This window comes from Monodelphis domestica, chromosome 8 (assembly GCF_027887165.1).
Source record: "Monodelphis domestica isolate mMonDom1 chromosome 8, mMonDom1.pri, whole genome shotgun sequence".
NCBI lineage: Eukaryota > Metazoa > Chordata > Mammalia > Didelphimorphia > Didelphidae > Monodelphis > Monodelphis domestica.
The window spans coordinates 228721928-228741512 of record NC_077234.1 but is presented as its reverse complement, the minus strand read 5'-3'; the positions used below and the strand labels follow the sequence as shown (position 1 = coordinate 228741512).

At 36.2% G+C, this 19585-nt stretch overlaps 1 protein-coding gene across 1 annotated transcript in view; it reads right to left on the bottom strand.

The window, feature by feature from the left end:
- Positions 1-341: 341 nt before the first annotated feature.
- Positions 342-19585, bottom strand: part of WWC3 (WWC family member 3) — a 208851-nt gene continuing 189607 nt past the window's right edge. Inside the window, exons 15-23 of the mRNA XM_007500942.3 lie at positions 19069-19261; positions 18282-18449; positions 17265-17416; positions 15275-15440; positions 10867-11031; positions 9766-9858; positions 5426-5653; positions 4714-4841; positions 342-3360 (exon numbers count right to left, since the gene is read on the bottom strand). Coding sequence (XP_007501004.2) covers positions 3294-3360; positions 4714-4841; positions 5426-5653; positions 9766-9858; positions 10867-11031; positions 15275-15440; positions 17265-17416; positions 18282-18449; positions 19069-19261 — 1360 coding nt within the window. The 3' untranslated portion in view covers positions 342-3293. The remainder of the gene's footprint in view (positions 3361-4713; positions 4842-5425; positions 5654-9765; positions 9859-10866; positions 11032-15274; positions 15441-17264; positions 17417-18281; positions 18450-19068; positions 19262-19585) is intronic.

Below are 19585 nucleotides of genomic sequence, written 5' to 3'. Positions count from 1 at the left end.
CCACCCTACTCCCAACTCCATAAAATTTTAAAAGTTGAAGCTTGTTTCTATACTACAATTCCCATTCCTCTTCCCTTTTCCTGAAATAAATTAACAAATCACAATAATTTATTTGGCAACTTCACTACCAGATGAAATTGTTCTTTGGTTAGGTTACTTGGTGATCCATCTTACAAAATCACTTCATTATCCAATACATGGAGCCCCTTTGAATGAGCAGAGGGATGTTGAAATCCACATCTATACCCAGAGTATTGGGACTGATTCCTGCTTAAAATGCATCGGCAGCATGGAACCATCCATGCTATATTCTCCCATTTAAGAGACAATACTTTCCACACTGTTCTTAAGGTAAGTTATTTTTATTTTATAGAAGAAATACCTTCGAAGAATACAAATGACAGAATCAAAGAGGACCATGACAAAAAAAACACAACAATAACAGAGATGAATACTGATTATAACTTATTACTGTGACAGAAGAGCATTCATTTCAACCATTAGCTTCTTGGGCAGTTAATGATTACAGAAATGAAAAACAAATCCCTTTCACTTGCTGGGATGCTATGTTGCAATACACCTAATAAACCATTTTTTAAGCGTTCTTTGCTTGTGTTTGACATTCTGGGTGTTTCTTGAATAAGACTATTAACACTGACACCACCATATTTAATCACTTTCTTCCAAGAATCAAAATCAAATTAGGGCAGAATATTCTTCGTTAAGTAACACAGTGATTGGGCAAAATGAAAACTAGTGGAAACATCAGCTTAAGACTTTAGGATTCTATTTTCAGGCTGAGTATTCCTTGTCCAGGACATCTTTTCAGTGACTACATTCCATTTACTGAGCGTGAGGTATGGTATGGCAAATTTCACTATTTTAGCAACTGAGAAATCATGGTGTGTTTATGTTCTGCAAAATCACGGCTACCTCCTGTCTTGTTTCAGGGATTCTGTTGCCATTGTCTTGAAGGTTCCAGCTCTAGGCTGTTTTTTGAGCTAGGAAAGTCAGATGACAGAATATAGCAGAGGTGAAGGTGGCTCTTCAATTGCCTCTGATGCTCAGGACATGACCCATTCCTTCCTCACATCACTGTTTTTCATTTAATGAACTCTCTCCTTGTTATGGTCCCACTCAATTGCAGAGACAACAAGACAGAAAATGTAGAGAAAGGAAGAACAAACAAAGGATGGGTGGGAAGCACAAAAAAACCAGGGGAATGAAACAGCTAGCTGCATTTTTAATATTTTGAATTATTGAAATGGAGGCCAAGGCAGGGTTCCCACTCTGAAAAAGCAGGTTTCTATTGAAATTGGGCAGTGAAATGAGCTATCTGGAAAATACTGATTTTGTAATTGGTATACCAAGATACCAATTTTCCAACATGGATAGTTATTTGGCAACTGAGGTCATCACAGACCCCATGGGGAAGGCAAATGATATTTGTTTACTGCTACAGAAAAAGTACTATTGCTTTAAGGCGCACAGAAAAGTGCCATGTCATATTTTCCATTGCTGCAGGCATGATACTATAGTAAAGGAGAATTTACTAACTGCCCCCCCACCCCCAGCTATAAATCTTCTGTTAACCAAACAAATGCTTTGGCAGCACAGCAAGGTACAACATCTGGCAGGGGGAAATGCTGTTGTTGGCTTTCATTTGCACAGAAATGTGGAAAATGCTTTTATCTGTGGATCAGAAATTCTGATTAGTATTAATGTTCTGTGAGTTTGTGAATACGTGTGTGTATGTGTGTGTGAACATGCATAAATATATCAACAAAGCAAGACCAAAGCTAGAAGACACATAACAAATATAGAGGTTACAAGGAACATAAATATTAAAGTCTTACCACCATTAAACAGACTCTTGGGGAGTCTGCTTAATAAATCTGCAAACCCTACTCGTAATCCACATCAAATAACAATAGGGTTAGGTATGCAGGGTGAGAGTCTAGAAACTGATGAGATAAGAAAGGCTAGTATGGATCGGAGGGGATAAAGCCTCAGGTATTAGGGAGATGTCAAGGGATGAGGAAAGGAAGAGACGAAAAAAGAGAATTTGGAGTGACATTTTGTAGGATCCAGGAACATTTTTTTTGCTCCAAAGTTTTGTGAAGTAGGACCCACTTCATAGTCTCATATTCATATGATTGAAGATTTTTTAAAAACGCCATCATGTATTTTATTGCATAAGACCTAGATTTATGACACTTGCACGATACCATTGGAACAATGTGTGTCTCCAGATTGAGGCTATTATTCTCCTACTTTATACCAAATAGTCTGAGGGGAATGATTTCTTGCTCCCTCCCCCCCACCCCATATGGTTGCTCACTTTCCTCAAGACACATTTCCTAGAGAGGCTATCATGTCTAACTTGTCTTAATTGCTGTAGTCTTCAGTGGTTACATTAGTATGGTGATTTCCTGTTCACCAATTACTGTATCTCTTGTCTATTGTTGCTGGATCATCATAGCAAAGTGGTGAGTTGGTCATGAATAACGAAAGTAAGTATGGCAGGCGGCCATTCTTGACATACCCAGATAATCGAGACTTTGTCTACCTGGCTTCAGATCACATAATGCATAAAGGTACATTAGACAAAATAGAAATGCAAACCTATTAGTGCACAGTAAGACTATGACATTAAGTTCTGCAATGCTTAAATGGGATTTTAATCAATATTAAAAACATTGCAGGCTATAATATTTTAATATAACACATAAACAGTGCTAAAGAATACAATACACATAAGATACAAATATTAGAAGCTGATAAAAGTGACAAATTCAGAACATAGTATTTTCATTTTCAGGTATCAGAAACAAAACCAGCCCAAAAGTTCCATTCTACTGTATGACAAATACTGAAGAACAAAATTTCAGTCTTAAAATACATCTTAAAGTCAAGATTTTCCTTCAAGGAAAAAAAAGTACTATAAATAAATTACAATACAGTGAATTTGCCTGAACTCACTTTGTTTCTGTCTTCCAGCCTTTAAGTCAAATAAAACAGCATTAAAAACTGTACACTCTTAACAGGATAGTTGATCTTTTATAAAATAAGCTGTCTTCAGAGATGTCAAGTTCACAACAAGGAAAAACCAAGCCTTGCTGTAGTCACTATTATAAAATATATATGTATATATATTTATATATGTTTTTGTTTTTTACAAAATGTGTATATTAATAGCTTTGCACAAATGTTTTTAAAGATAAATTTAGCTAGTCTAATAACTTCATGAAAATAAAACAGATAAATACTTCATGTTTACAACACAACACATTTCATACATCGTCAGCTGGCAGAGGAGGTATGTTAATCCTTGGTCTTGTAAAAAATGCTATCTTCTCCCTGTCGATGAAGAGAACAATGAGTAAAAAAGATGATCAAATGTGTCTTCTATCACAACAGGAGCAATATGGAAATATGGATTGTATGAACGTACTGGTATTACCTATATCAGAGTATTTATTGTCTTGGAGGGGGCAGGGGGCAGAAAATCTGAATGCTGGCATGTTAGAAAAAATTTTCAAAAACTGATTCTACATGGAATGAAAAAATAAATAATTATATATATGAAGATGATCAAGGTAGCTTAGGGGATTGAGAGGGTTCAAATGTGGCCTTTGACAATTCCTAGCTATGTGACTTAACTTTACTCTTCTGCCTTGTATATTAATGGGCAAGTCATTGAATTTTATTTGCCATTAAAAAAGCCAAACCAAACCAAACCAAAAAACAACCTACTAGAAACTACCAGACTCAGTTTGTTTATCAGACATTACATAGGATAAAGAGAGTTAAACTTAAAGCCATAATGACTTCAGATCAAGTCCTACCTCTAACATGAATATCCAAGCTCAGTGAACAGGGGCAAATTAAGCTCTAGCTATCTAAAATGACAAGGGTAGAGGTAACAAACCACATTGGCAGAGCTGGTTTTCTCACCTTGACATTTCCTGTACCAACAAAATCACATATCTAGTGCCTATCCATAGCCTCATCACACAAGGCTTTATAAGAGACGTAAGATACACATAACCATCACCAAAAACTATAAATCAATAGAAAGAGTGATGGATTTGGACTCAGAGAACTTTGATTCAAAGCCTACTTCTATCATTTCCTGGGAATTAGATGAGTCACTTAAAACTTTTTGGTCATTGGTAAAATGAGATGGTTGGAGGGACAGAAAAAAAGTTGGTGTAGGTAACCTGGGATATTCCCTCCCAGTTATGATTTTAAGTTTCCAGTAACATTTTTTCAAATATAACCATAAAATATTAGTGCTTAATAATCATCTTTCCAATCCCTCCCTTTTTTTGTGCATTTGAAGCAACTGAGACTCAAGAGTTTTTCACTTAAGAATATGAAGCAAAAGAGAAGGAATTCAGGCAGCTAGTTGACACAGTGGATAGAAAGCCAGAGGAAGCTGGAGTTGAGAGGACCTGGATTCAAATCTGACCCCAGTCATTGCCTAGCTGTGTGATCCTGGGCAAATCACTAAACCCTATTTGCCTAGCCCTTGTTCTTCTGTACTAGAGTTATTATTAGAATGGAAAGTAAGGGTTTAAAAAAAGGAAAAAAAGGAGAGAGAAGGTATGGTATAAATAAATTGCATCTATGAAGTGATTATATAGAATGGAAAAGAAATATATTCAAATTAAGTGGCAGTATTAAAAGAGCAAGTGAGCATCATCTTACCTAAACGTTTGCACCTGAATGGGTTCCTTCTGATTTTGCCCACGCAGCTGGTATATTTCTTTGGATGCTTTCTTAAGCATTTTCTCAGCTGCCTGTTCTTGATGATGTTCAAGTTTGGTTTGTCTTGTCTGAAGGGGAACATATTATTTTTTTAAATGAATAAAACAGAAACAATGCCATTAATCAAAACAATGGAATCTGGGAAGAAGTCTGCTATGACCTGCCACAAGCACAGAGAAAGTCCTTTCTATATTCAGAGATTTCCACAAAAAATCTGTGCTATCCTCTGGAAGGTTCAGTTTGGCCAAGACAGAGCATCTCAGTGACATTAAACTGAGATGAGGATGACCAGAGGTTTCCAGTGATGCCAACATTAGTTCTGTCTGGCTCTTTCTCTGCATTGATACCCTCTCTTTTTAATGGTTTCTATACTTGTATATGAAAAAAAAATTCTCCTAACTCTCTCCTTCCCACATTATTCCCTACTTCCTCCACTCAGAGGAAGAAAGCTGGCCCCAGCATATTTCTTATGAATATTTGTATAGATAACATAGTTATGTTGGAAATAAAATGCTGAAAGTATGTTTTTATAAATGGTATTAAGTTTGGGCTCCTTGTTTTAGGACAAACATAGAAGTAAATTCAAAGCAAGACTTAAATGGAAACAAATACTTTTAGAAAAAAGTTAAGAAAACATGTGTAAGCATCTTACCTGCCTCTCTGCTTCCTTCAGCAAATTTCGGAATCGTTCATCTCGAAGAACCCAGTTGGGAAGGTCAGTTTGCCCTCGGAGCTGAGCATCTTCCAAACGTTGCCTCAGTTCTCTCAAAGCACATATCTCCTCATTCAGCTGTCTCTGTCTAGTTCGTGATGCCTGGAGGTCCAGCTCCAGGTCTAAGGATGTCCGTGCCATAAGCTCAGCCAAAGAAGACCTACAAGACTACAAAATGATTGTGATAATAAACCAAAATAGATGCAAGATAAGGGAAGAATCAAAACTCTGATCCAACCATTGGGAATGTCTTAATATACTTATTCATGGTCACTGGAAGGCAATTAATTAAGCTTCTAAATACAAAGGCAGCTTCTTTTTTAATGCATACGGTTTTAAAAAATGCACCTGTTAGATGTCTTCTCAAAATGTAAGTAAACTACATATCTACAGAGTTTGCCTTATCTATCAGTAGAGTAACTTCTTCAAGTCAACAAGGATCTATTAAGTGCCTACTAAGTGTCAAGAATTGTGCTAAATGATAACAGTCTCTCTGACCTCAAGGGGCTCACAATCCATTGGGAGAGAAAAAATGAAAATAGTTATGTACAAATTGGATATACATAGGATAAATTGGAGCTAATCTCAGAGAAAAGGTAGCAACATTAAGGAGAATAAAGCAAGGTTTCTTGCAGAAGATAGGATTTTAGTTGAGACTTGAAGGCATCCAAAAAAGTCAGAAGGCAGAGCCAAGGAGAAAGAATATACCAGATACGGGGGAAAGGTCAATGAAAATGCAAGGAGTTGGGAGATGGAGTGTTTCATATGAGGAAGGACCAGGAAGTCAGAGCCACTGAATCAGAGTATGTGGAAGGGAGAGAAAGGTATAAGACTAGTAGGGTACAAGGGTTTCAGGCTATAAGGGGCTTGGCCAAAACAGTGGGTTTTATGTTTGATCCTGTAGGTAACAGGTTATTGTGTTGTACTCTAAATATTTTATTGATGCGTTGGGGAGGGAAGTTCTTTGATCATTGTCATTTCCTAATAGCATCCTCCATAGAATGCTTTGTAACAGAAACATCTGAACAAAACAAACTGATTTATCATCTGTTTCTAAAGCGTAGTTTTATATGTACGCATGCTACCATTTCTTTTGAGAAAAGGGAAAGAGGTTTCTTCATCATCAGTTGCCTGGAAGTAAGACTGGTTATTATTTAACCTAAATTCTGACTTTTATTTATTTAATTTTTTATTATAAACTTAGTAACCACCACCACCAAAAACATTTAACTAAACAAATGCATAAAAAAGATTATATACAGAACCAAGAAATACATTGCTTACAATTTCATTAAAGATATGTAAATTATATATGTATGCTAATATAACTGTCCTGTGCTTTTGAGTTCCCTTTGGATTTATTTTACTTGGACACTGTTTTCTCTTAATTTTGTGGCTGTTATTTTTCCCAATGCAATCATGGTATGAATTCATCTTATTCTCTTTTCATCTCTTCATATATTGCCCTTATTTTCTTTATGTTTCTCATTTGCAATACAATCCATCATATTCAGATATCACAATCTATTCAGCCATTTCTTCCATTCATTGCATTTGTATTATTTTGTTATTTTTATAACAAAACTTCCATTAATATTTTCAGACGCAACTTTTTGCTCTTTCAATAATGCCCATAGAACCTAACCCTAAATTCTGATTTTTAAAAAAATGCTCTTTCTTGTTATTGCATCCATTTTGTGTATTCACTTGGTTCTGTATTCTTTGTGCTACAAAAGTTCATACATATCTTTCTTACATCGAATTCCTCCCATTCATCTGTTCTTTTGGAGAAATTATATTTCATTAAGTTCATATGCCAGAATTTGTTCACACATTCCCTAGTTGATGAGTACTTGCTTTGTTTCCAGTTTTATTTTATAAAAAAGAATGCTACTATGAATATTTTGATATATTAGAGACCTTTGTTTTTGTTCAGTTGTGTCTTACCCTTTGTGATCTCATTTGGGGTTTTCTTTTGGAGTGGTTTGCCATATTCTTATCCAGATCATTTGATGGATGAGGAAACTGAGGCAAATAGTGTTAAGTGACTTAATGATGGTCATATAGCAAGTAAATGAGTCCAGATTTTAACTCAGGAAGAAGAATCTTCCTGACTCCAAGCCATTCTAGCCATTGTGCCACCTATCTGCCCATAAGAGACATTACTCTCTGTTTCTGATTTCCTTGGACTATAGGCAGAGGAATGTGTAAGGGAGGAACTGGACTTAATCTGCCAGCAGAAAAGAGAGAAGCAGACCTGGCAAGCTGGAGACTTCCGAAGGAACAGGGCAAGGGCAGGAAGGAGAGAGATTTCTAAGAAAAGGAGAGGAAGTGAGTTTACCTCACTCTGGTCCTGACCCAGCAGGGAGGGAAGACTCCATTCTCTCCCTGCCCTCATATTACAGTTATATTACAAATGATATGGCTGAATATAAAATAGAATAATAATTTTAGTGTATTTTTCCACATAATTCCAAACTCTTTTCCAGAACAATTGACCCACCAGAAGCAATGAGATGGCACGATAGATAGGAGTGCCAGGATTGGCATCAGAAAGACCCAAGTTCAAATGTGACTTCAGATACTTGTTAACTATGTGACTCTGAGCAAGTCACTTAAGCTCTGTTTGCCTCAGTTTCCTCAACTATAAAATGTGGACAAATGTTATTACACACACTAATTTCACAAGGGTGTTGTGAAATTAAAATAAGATAATATTTGTAAAGCGCTTAGCACACTCATCATAGGGACTATGTGAATCTTATTCTTTTCCCTCTCTAAGAGCACTTCCAACAGTATGCTGAGAAGCCTGTCTTTCTGTCTCTGTCTCTGTCTCTTCCTGCATCCCCTCCAGCACTGACTATTTCCATCTGTGATCATTTTTGCCAATTTGGTAGATATTTGGTGAAAACTGTGTAAATCTTTGGAATATATATTCGTATAACTCATTTTAAGTTGTTATTTTGGGGTGGCAAAGGATTTACCTCAAGTTTTTTTTTCTATTAACAAAAATTCTCCAATTCTCCCCATGAAAAATAAAACCTTTGTAACAAGTATGATTAGTGCAGTAAAACAAAATTCTTGCAACGGTCACATCCTTAGTTCCTTATTCTTTTTTACACAATTTGAAACAGAAATGTTGGCTACATAGACAAAGAGACAAAACACTAGGAAAATTTCAAAAAACAAAATGGTGCTACTACAAGCTATGATACTTAAGAGAATGTATTAAAAAGCCATTAAACTTTAAAATGTTGGTGCATGAGGCAGCTGAGTAGCTCAATGGATAGAGAACCATGTCAGGAGGACCTTGGTTCAAATCTGACCTTGGATATTTCCTATCTGTGTGACTGTAAGCAAGTTATTTAGCTTTAACTGCCTACCTCTCATTTTTCTTCTGCCTCAGTATCAATTCAAAGACAGAAGGTAAGGATTTTTTTTTTAAGTGTATAGATCAAAAACCTCTAGTATGGTAAATATCTCACTAAAGAGAAAATGCAGAAATAGGTGTTACAAGGAAAGAAGTATAAATGAGAGGAAAGAAAAAGACAAAGAATTGAGAAAAAATAAAATTAAAATTAAATTTAAAAAGAGAGAAAGATATGGGCAAAGATGCTTGTTCTGGAGTCAGAAGGATTCTCATTAAAACCTTTGTTACTTAGACAAATAATTTACTCTCTCTTGCCTCAATTTCCTTATCTATAAAACAAGGGATTTGAACTAGAGTCCCTCCAGTTTTAAATATATCATCCTATGCTCTCAAAAAAAGCCAGGCTGTTCTGCTTTCAAAGAATTCTGAATTGCTAAGAGATTCTTCCTTATAGAAAACTCAAACATCTCCTGAATAGAACTCACTTGTCTCTGTGTGGAACCTCAGAATATAAGCCAAAATACAGAAATATATTTTGTATGATTGTATATGGATAAGCTATATCAAACTGCTTACCTTCTCAAAGGTGGGGAAGAAAGGGAGGAAAAGAATTTGAAACCCCAAATTTTTTAAATGAATGTAATTGGGGAAAAAAATAAAACAATCTTCACAGACCCAAAAAGAAGAGTATAAGCCAAAATCCTTTTTTACATGACAAAACAAGATGGCAATTTTGTTTTTCCACCCCCATCTTTTCTCCTGCAGAGAAAACACACCCAAGTGGTGATCCAAGATGCTTTTTAGTCATTATATATGTGTAAGAAAAAATAAACATTGTCTTTAAAATTTATAAACAAAACAAAAACAAAGAAAGATAATTGCTACTTCATGAGTATGCTATGAAATATACCTGCTTATAGCGTAGAGTACGTCGTTCCAAAGTATTTCGGACAAAGGGGGACTTTCTTGGTAGGGTTGAACTGTCACTATCACTGCGATATAGCTGCAAAGGGCATAAAAGTTAGTTCAAAATTCAACAGGTCTTCTGGATGTTAGTTTTGAATTAAGTAACTTTTTACCCTTCCTGAAATTTAGCTTTGTCTCTCATACATATTTCTTAATCTTTTCTTTTTTTCAAAAAAGCCCATCACAGCCATCATTTAAATATTTTCTATAGTTCTGAGAAAACATTTAAAGATGTTTCCAGACTGTTTCATTTGACAAAGTTCCTTCGTATAAATAAAAACAACTATTTATCTTATGTATGATGTTCATTAGCCCTTTCCCATATTTATCAATATACTTAATTGACATTTTGCTGTTATTTCCTGTTTAATATGATTTGGATAATTGATTTTCTAAACAGATTCATTACTATTTGGAAAATAAGTCAATATTATTAAGCTACTGCTCTTCTAGTCAAAGGAAAATCTGTATTAAAAAGAAAAAACCCATAATACCTCTTTTACAGATGCCAAGATATAATTCATTTTCTTTGGTTTTAGTCTCTACTCTCAGTATAAATTCATAACGGTGCTAGTGCCAAATTAGTTAACTTTACATCCTTATTTTCCATGTGAATTAACTTGAATTCTCAAGTAACATTTAGCATCATGACAACTTAAACCCAGTACAATCATTTGAAAAAACAAAGAAAACAAAGAGCTCTTTCTCAAGTCTCCAGTAATTGTACATAAATTACTTCAATTTGGGAGGGACAGCAAATGAAGGAAAAAGAAACATTTCTTAAACTAACATGGTTTGATTCATCTCCTTTTTCTGGCAAGTGAAGAATATCTCACCTACACAAATAAATGTGAAAGTGAAGAACTCATTTCTTTCTTCCCACTTAGCAAATTAAATCCAGTTGCCTAAAGAAATCATATAAAGGGTCCTAGAGTAGTATTTTAGAATCTGATTACAGATATTACACACCCCTACCTTCCTGTATTAGCATTGAGAATTAAATTATACTATATTATAAATATGTTCAGAATAATGTTTTACTTACTCTGCAAACATACTGACTTCGTGCTCCAGGCGAGAAAGTCTGTGAACGAACAATTGTGCTGCTCCGAACAAAAGGAGAACCACGAGACCTGCGGCTGGTCCTCTCCTTTGGAAGAACTGGGACTTCTTCTGGGAAGAGATCCTCTGTGTTGGTCTCCTTATCAACCTACAAGTTAAATTACATTTATTACCACCAGTATTTATATTAAAAATGTATTTCTTTTTTTCCCAATTACTTGTAAAAAGAAATTTTAACATTTATCTTTAAAAACAATTTTGATTTCCAAATATTCTCCTTCCCTCTCCTCTCCCTTCCCTGAGATGGCAAGCAATTTGATACAGGTTATACATGTGTGATCAGGAAAATATTTCCATATTAGTCATGTTGTACCACCAGTATTTCTAAGATATAAGGAAATGAAACTGATATAATCATTCAGCAAAGGTAACCAGACACGATGAAGGCTATAAAGATAGAATGGGGAGGGGTCCTTTCTTTAAAAATATTGTCAATCTTCTGGAGGAAATAAGACAAATGCCATAAAAAAACTAGAGGTGGTCAAAGGCACCACAAAATTAAGTGTTCTGTACATATAGTACAAACATAATGCATAAGAAATTGGTCTTTGGGTGAAGTTAATCGAGAAAAGTCATCAAGGAAAAAATGAGTCAAATTGGATCTTTTTTTTTTTTTAAAACCCATACCTTCCGTCTTGGAATCAATACTATGTATTGGTTCCAAGGCAGAAGAGTGGTAAGGGCTAGGCAATGGGGGGGTCAATTGACTTGCCCAGGGTCACACAGCTAGGAAGTGTCTGAGGCCAGATTTGAACCCAGGACCTCCCATCTCTGGACCTGACTCTCAATTTACTGAGCTACCCGGCTGCCCCCTCAAATTGGATCTTAAAGGAATTTTAGTGTTGAAACAACAAAGAGAAGGATGGAGGGCATTCCAAATGGAAAACTCAGCATATGTAATTATTTGTTGTTGGTGGAAATGAACAGAATGTATTGTATGGAGAATGGTGGGAAGGGACAAGACTAGAAAGAAGGGTCTATACTGCAGACTGGTGAATGAAGAAGAGAAATGCATATGGTGAAGCTATTAAACAAAGTACCTTGAAAGTCTGAGAAGTCTGAATTTGATCTAAGGAAATCAAAAGTGATTCTTAAGCAGAAGTAATGTGATAAAAGCCATGTTTCAGAAAGATTAATGTGGAATGAATTGTAAAAGATAGAAGCTGCAGGTGATTAATCAAAAGATTAGCCAAGTAATCCAGGTGTGAGAAGATGAAGGCTTTACCTTCGGCAGTGGCAATGGAAATGTAAAGAAAGGGTCAAATCCAAGGGAATTCAAAGGAAAACTTATCAGTGGATAGAGAGCCAAGAGTGGAGATAGGAGGTCCTGGATTCAGATCTGGCGTTAGATACTTCCTAGCTGTATGCCCCTGGGCTAGTCATTTAACATTGATTCACTAGCCCTGTGATGTTGGACCTATGATATGTGTGTCAGCACGGACATGTGTAGCCATTTTCGAGGTCATGCGGCCACATTTGGCCACATACAAAGAAGTATGAGGCTGCATGACAAGGTCATTTTTTTCTCGAAGTGACGACATCACCCCAGTTATGCTCGGTTTCTTGGTGAATTTTGACACACCAAGATCAAAAGGTTGCCGCCCGTCAATGCCCTAGCCCTTTCCACTTTTTTGCCTTGGAACAGATATTTAGTATCAATTCTAATATAGGAGGTAAAGATGAAAAACAATACAAAACTTAGTCACCTGAAATTCAGCAACAATTAGTTTTACACTACAAAATCAAGTTTTCCACTTCAGTATTATTGGTTAAAATCAAGTTGGATGAATAATAGTCAGAAATTATTTGCATTTAATGAACGTATGTGTTGTGTTGTAGTGTGTGTGTGTGTGTGTGTGTGTGTGTGTGTGTGTGTGTGTGTGTGTGTATTCACTACTGAATTTGTATAGCTCTCAATTTTAAAGAATCAATCTAATTTAAACATCCATTCTCCATGTCCACTCTCAGTTCAGCAGGCTGTCTTTGGGATTAGTGTACTAATGTTCTATACCTTTTTTTTTATTTGAAAAGCAAAAATTTAGAAACCTATTATATAACAACTTATGCTAGTCAGGAATACAGTATTTACTAACTTGTATGGAAGGAAAAACAATGTAAGGTTTGATATTTTAGAACAATTTAAGTGGAATGAATTATTTTACTTGCTACATGAATCTTAAAATTAAAAACTCATGCCTCAAAGACCCTTAGCTAAGAGCTCCCTCTTCTTTCCTCATCTCATAATGTCTTTGCCCAAGACCCGTTTCTCTTTGTTGAGGCAAATTTCTCTACGTGTATCATTGATTCTAACCCCTCCTATTTTCTCCAGTATGTGGTTCCCAATAATCATCCCAAAGATTCTCTAACTCCCATTCTCTCCCCATTTAGTAGGTCCTTCTTTGCTGCCTACAAACATGGTTCTCATGACCCACAAGGATCCATGATCTCCCTGTAAACTCTGTCCTCTCTATGCATGGCTAACCTCCTTAAGAAAGCTATCTAGTGGAGACTATATATCTCCATCCCTCACCATTCAACTGAAACTGGCCTTTTGTACACTGAAAGAAAGTGTATTGCAGATTTCAGATGCTCTACAGGCATCTCAAATTCATCATCTCCAAAACAGAACCCATTATATTTTCCCTCAAACCCTCCCTTCTTCTAAACATCTCCCTATTTCTGTAGTGAATACCAGAATCCTCTGAGAAAACCAGGCTATTACCATCAAGTATCATCTTTGACTTTATTCAAACTCACCTCACATATTCAATCTCTTACCAACCTTGTTTTTATCTTTATGATATAACATGTCCCCTCCTTTCCACTCACACAACACCCACCCTTGCTCAAGTACTCACCGTCTGTCATCTTGACTATCTTTAAAATTTGCTCTAATTCAGTCAAATGCCAAATCCTGTTGTTATTTTCTTTATATCTCCATGGCCAATCTTTTTTTTTTTAATTTTAAACATTATTTTATTTGGTCATTTCCAAACATTATTCATCCATGGCCAATCTTTATCATTGGCCCACACCAAAAAATTCTGGCCTATAATTCTTTTTCTAAAACCCATCTTAGACTCATTACCAAGTATTGGTTCCAAGACAGAAGAGTGGTACGAACTAGGCAACTGGGATTAAGTAACTTGCCCAGTTTTCCATAGCTAAGAAGTGCCTGAGACTATGTTGAATCAAGGACCTCCCACCTCTAGTCCTAAGTTTTTATCCATTGAGCCACCTAGCTGTCCCCTTAGGCCATGATCCTTAATTTTACCAGAAGGATGGTAGTCCACCTTTTGTTAACTCCCTGATTCCAGGCTCTCTCCTTTTATTGCCCACACCCACTAAAAATTATTTTAAATTAAAAACATAAAACCTTGCTATAGTTCCTTCACAACATACCAATGAAACTTTGACCACAAATTTAAGATCCTTGATGAAAATGTCTTCCTCTAAGTCCTTGCAGCAAATAGTAACAATTTCCTACTTCTTTGCTGATCTAATAAAAACTTCCCTCTCCTTGCCTTCATATATTTTCCTAAAGCATCCTCAATCTTTGAAATGGACTTGTTTATTGAAATCTGTTCATTCTATCAAAGTTCAGCTCCTACTTATTCCATGAAACCTGTTTGCCCCATCTAGTTAGACAAGACCAACCCTTCTCAAACCTCTTATGCTAATTTGGTTGCCTTCTTTGGTTCCCTTTTCTCTTTCTAACTCCCATATTTACTTGTGTACACATCTCTCCCCTTACTAAGCTTTAAGTTACTTAGGCATAATAACAATGCCTTTTTCCATCTTTGTATCCCTAGTGTCTTGCCTGGCACATTTACTGAATTAAACTGATTTTCAATCTCCCATCACACAAACTCCTCATCATGTCCTGCTCCTGCATATCCAAATGTGCTATTTCAAGTGGGTACGATGATCTTCCTCTTTCAATAAACCAAGCAATTTCCCTTCTGTCACTGGAAACATTCCTTAAATAAAATTTACTTCCCCTGTAAAGCTTTCCCAAATTAAAAAGAGCTTTATACTCCAGCATCATTTATATCCCCTGTGATCACATCATACTATCCCATCCATTCTCTCCTTTAAAATTGTAATTTTGCATATACTTGTATAATGGAATACAGAAAATCTGATTTGTCTTCATTTGGTCATCTGTCATTTTTTCTTAGCTCCAAAACTGAAATCACAGGTTCATTGAGGAGATAGGCTTTCTCATCTCCTAGAATAAGGATACATTAAAGAGTTTTCCTCCTGATTAGGATTATCCAAGGACCAGCAGTTACATCCAAGGCAAAAATCATATGACTTTCTCTACTTACCTTAAGAGAAGGAGGCTGAATCTTCCCAGAACTGTACTGATCTGCCTGACCTGCAAACATATGTCCATGGAGGGATTCAACACCAACACAATAGGCTTCTGGGTAAGGAGGACTGGTCTGTGTACAGTTACTGCATCCACTGTCAACAGATTCTGCTTGCCAGCTCCTAAAGAGAAGACATTTCAAGAGATCCAAAAGAGGTTAATCCAAAGCAGAGGATTTTATATTCCAAGCAACATTGGTGGTTCTGTCTAGTTAACTGATTTCTATAGGGAAAGCATACAAAGATCTGTTTAATATGAAAATATAGCCTTTTAATAACTCACAGGGTTTTGTGTTTTGCACAAGACCACTACTTTATGTTTATATGTTATTAGCCTGTGCAAAGTGTTGCTACATTTTAAATCTCATTTGATCCTCACAGCAGTCCTGTACAGAAAATATGGTGGGAAGTTCTTGTTGCCATGTTACAGATAAATTAAAATTCAATTGCCCAGTGGAGCCATGACTAGAACCTGAGTATTCAAGTGAGGTTTACACTGTACCATGTAGCTTATATCAAGCCAGATGGGGAGTAACAGCATCCATAAAGTGCATTTTGCCTTATTATATAGAAGTTGAGAGAAAAAGAACAATGAAATAGACTATTCCTTCCTCCTTCCCTCTCTCCATTGGAAATAGTGTAGTATATCAGAAAAAGAAGCTAAAGAGTCTTGCTTCTGCCTCTTACTAGCTGTGTGTAGAAATTTGGGCAAAATGGCTAACCTATCTGGGTCTCTGTAAAAATGAAGTTTTACAAGGTCAGAGGATCTTAATCTGACACTCGAGACCTTATTTGAAAAAATGTTTCAATATAATTGGTCTACTTTGCAATCCCATTATTTAATGTATTTTTAAACATTCGGGGGGGGGGGGGCAGTTAGGGGGCGCTCAGTGGATTCAAAGCCAGGCCCAGAGAGAGGAGGTCCTGGGTTCAAATCTAACTTCAGATGCTTCCTAGCTGTGTGACCCTGAGCAAGTCTTTAACCTCCACTGCCTAGTCCTTACTGCTCTTCTCCCTTAGAACCAATACATAGGCAGATGGTAAAGGTTAAACATATATATATATATATATACACACACACATATATATATATGTATGTATGTGTAAATAAGTTAGTAAATAAATCAATGAATATATTCTGAGAAGAGTTTAGGTTCCATCAAACTAGCAAAGGGAACCAAGCTGCAACAAAGAGAAAAAATCCTAGATGAGATGATGTTTATGATCTTTTACACCTGTAACATTTGATGTAATTTACTGTATTTCCTTCTGTGCTAAAAAAAAAATCCAGGGAAGAATGCTATGGAGAGAAAGCATTAGTAGAATATTAATATTATACTATATATGGGAAGAATGAAAGTATGATTCATCAAAGAACTGGAGAGAATACAATCAGTAAGAAGAGAAAAATTTGTGGTGTTCTTGTTTATTTAATTGCACTTACCAAGTTAATTCTTGGACTGTTTTGGCTATGATTTTGTTCTGAAAAATCCATTATATCAATGATTCTTCATTATGATTTATAGGAAATATGTGAATAGCATCAGTGCTAAAGTGCTGGTGGAAATAACACTAACTTATATGTCTCTATTTGTATGAAAGTTATTTTGTTTTTATAAAAATAAAGATATTTAGAGATGAACATAACAGAGACCGGAGGATTAATTTAATCCAGTCTCTTCATTTTACTGTTGAGAAGATTGAGGCTCAGAGAGATTATTTACTGAAGGTCACATCGCTAGTTAGCAACAGAAATTCTAGAAACCAAATCTACTGATCTGCTATATAATTATCTTTCCAACAACTGCATCTCCCTCATGAAATTGTTTCATTTTTCTCATGAAATGATTGATTAAATTCTTTCCTAATTCAATCAAAGGAGTTTTCCATTGAGATTCATTCATTTTCAAAAGGCAAATTCTAAAATGGAAGTGGAAGATTATTCACCGTTCAGATATAGCTTCTGCTTGATCTTCTTTCCTTTCCATCTCTAAGATTTCTTCTTCTGTATATTCCAATTTAACTCTCTCCTCTGCTAACTCTCTCTCCACTGCCTCCAGCTGGGCTGTGGTCCTGGCTAATAGTACTGTAACTGCATCCTGAAAGAGAAAATGGCATTCCTGGGAACCAGTTTAAACCAGCAATTTCTATTGCTGAAGCCAAGAATAGATAGTGTGCACAACACACACGCACGCACACACACACACATACTCTCTCTCTCTCAATCAGTCTCTCTCTCTGTCTGTCTGTCTGTCTCTTTCTCCCCCCGCCCCCCATAATCCAGATAATGGTCTCTGGGTAGGTCCTTTGTGGAAGAGATTTCACTCCCCATAAACTCAGCAATACTTTAAAAATGAAATGCATAAAACAACACCTTTTGTGGATACCTAAGTGTTCAAAGTATAAAACATCTAACAATGTATCATCTGTGTTTATAAATCATTTTGCATGAAGAAAAATCTAGTCTGCTGAAACTTTCACATATAAAAATGGGTTCTCGCTGCTTTAATTTTTTTTAAATCATGCCTGTGGTTTTATCAACATAGGAAGTTCTAGGTAAGGAACTTCCTCTGATAAAGAAAATCAACAAAGTTCTCTGCAACTGAAATGTTAAGAGAGTGGCAGCATTAAGAGGTCCAGGGTACGCATTCAGTGTTGCTCAGAGGAGAAACCTGAACCTAGGTCTTTTTGGGAATAAGGTTGGGTCTCTATCTACTATGCCATACCTCCTTCCACTGTTTAAAATATTTGCTTAATATGCTAACCATGCACTTCTATTTCATACATGTTAAATATTTTATAATCTCAATGGATTAAAAAAATTAAAATGTTAATTTTTTATTGTTCCCAACACTTTTTTGGGGGGAGAAAATCTAGCATAAAGTGGTTTCCTGCAATAATAAAACTTAAAATTCAAATATATGGTAGAGGGAGAATGGGTGGAATCTGAGGAATCATCTCTACCGTTTTTACAATGGTGTTATTTCCAGGACCCTCTGTTGTGCCTTCTTCCAACTGGTTACCCTCTTTGGTCCTCTGGGTGTCAGAGCTGGTGAAGACCTGGACAGAATACCAGCGCAACTGCATTTCACTGGAACTCTCGTAATCAGCCAAGTTAATCTGAGCAATTCCCTGGAAATAAGTTACATAAATTAAACAAGATAGCCACAAAGCATTTCCTTTTTCAAAAGATGAGAGAGACAGAGATGGAGACGGGTAAGGAGAAAGGAGATAAAAGGGAGATGGAGGAAGGAGGAGAGGAGAGAGAGAGAGACAGAAAGAGAGACAGAGACAGAGAGAGACAGAGACAGAGAGACAGAGAAAATTTCATAGTCTGTATTCCAATCTGTCCTGGTATGGTTACCTTGGGTTCTCAAAGGGTATGCCAATGAAAGCACAAGTTCTGAGAGGTCTTACTGAACCTCAAAGACTACAACTATGGACCTAACAGCATCTGATTTGGGCCTATCTCAATTTGGAAAGGTGTGAAAGGGTTGTAACAAATTGGAATTAGTGATGAAAGCATCTATACCAATGAAATAATAAGCAACAGAGAAGGAGAAGGAGGGAAGGAGAAAGAGAGAGAGAGACAGAGAGAGAGAAACAGAGAGACAGAGACAGAGAGAGACAGAGACAGAGACAGACAGACAGACAGACAGACAGACAGACAGACAGAGACAGAGAGAATTACAATCATGAAGCAGGTTGGTTTCCACTCTCTCTCTCCTTTTAAAAGAAAATGACCACTTACCAGCAGTTCCTCTTGAAGCTGATGGTCAACTGAACAAACATACAGTTGAAGTGACTTTAATTTTAAGACACTTGAATGTGCAGGGATTTGGAAAACTTCATTAAATATTAATGGAGCTTGAAATTCCAGAGCTTTGGAGCAGTAAGTGTTTGGTGTGCCTGAGTCAAGAGTTGGCAAATAGACTCTAATGTGTCTGGAAGTAAATTAAAAATATGGTAAATTTAAAATAGGCATTAAACACAGTTATTTCATAAGACTGTACAACCTATAGATCTATATGTACATTGTTGTATGGTCATTTTTCAGTTGTGCTTGACTCTTGGTTGACCCCATAGGGGGTTTTTCTTAACAAAGATAATGGAGTGATTTGCCATGTCTTTTTCCATATAATTTTATAGATGAGGAAACTGAGGCAAAGGGATTAAGTGACTTGCCTAATATCTTCCTGATTCCCAATCTGGAATTCCTTTGGGCAGAAAAGTTTAGGAGAATTAGAGGCCAGCTCCTACTCTCAGCT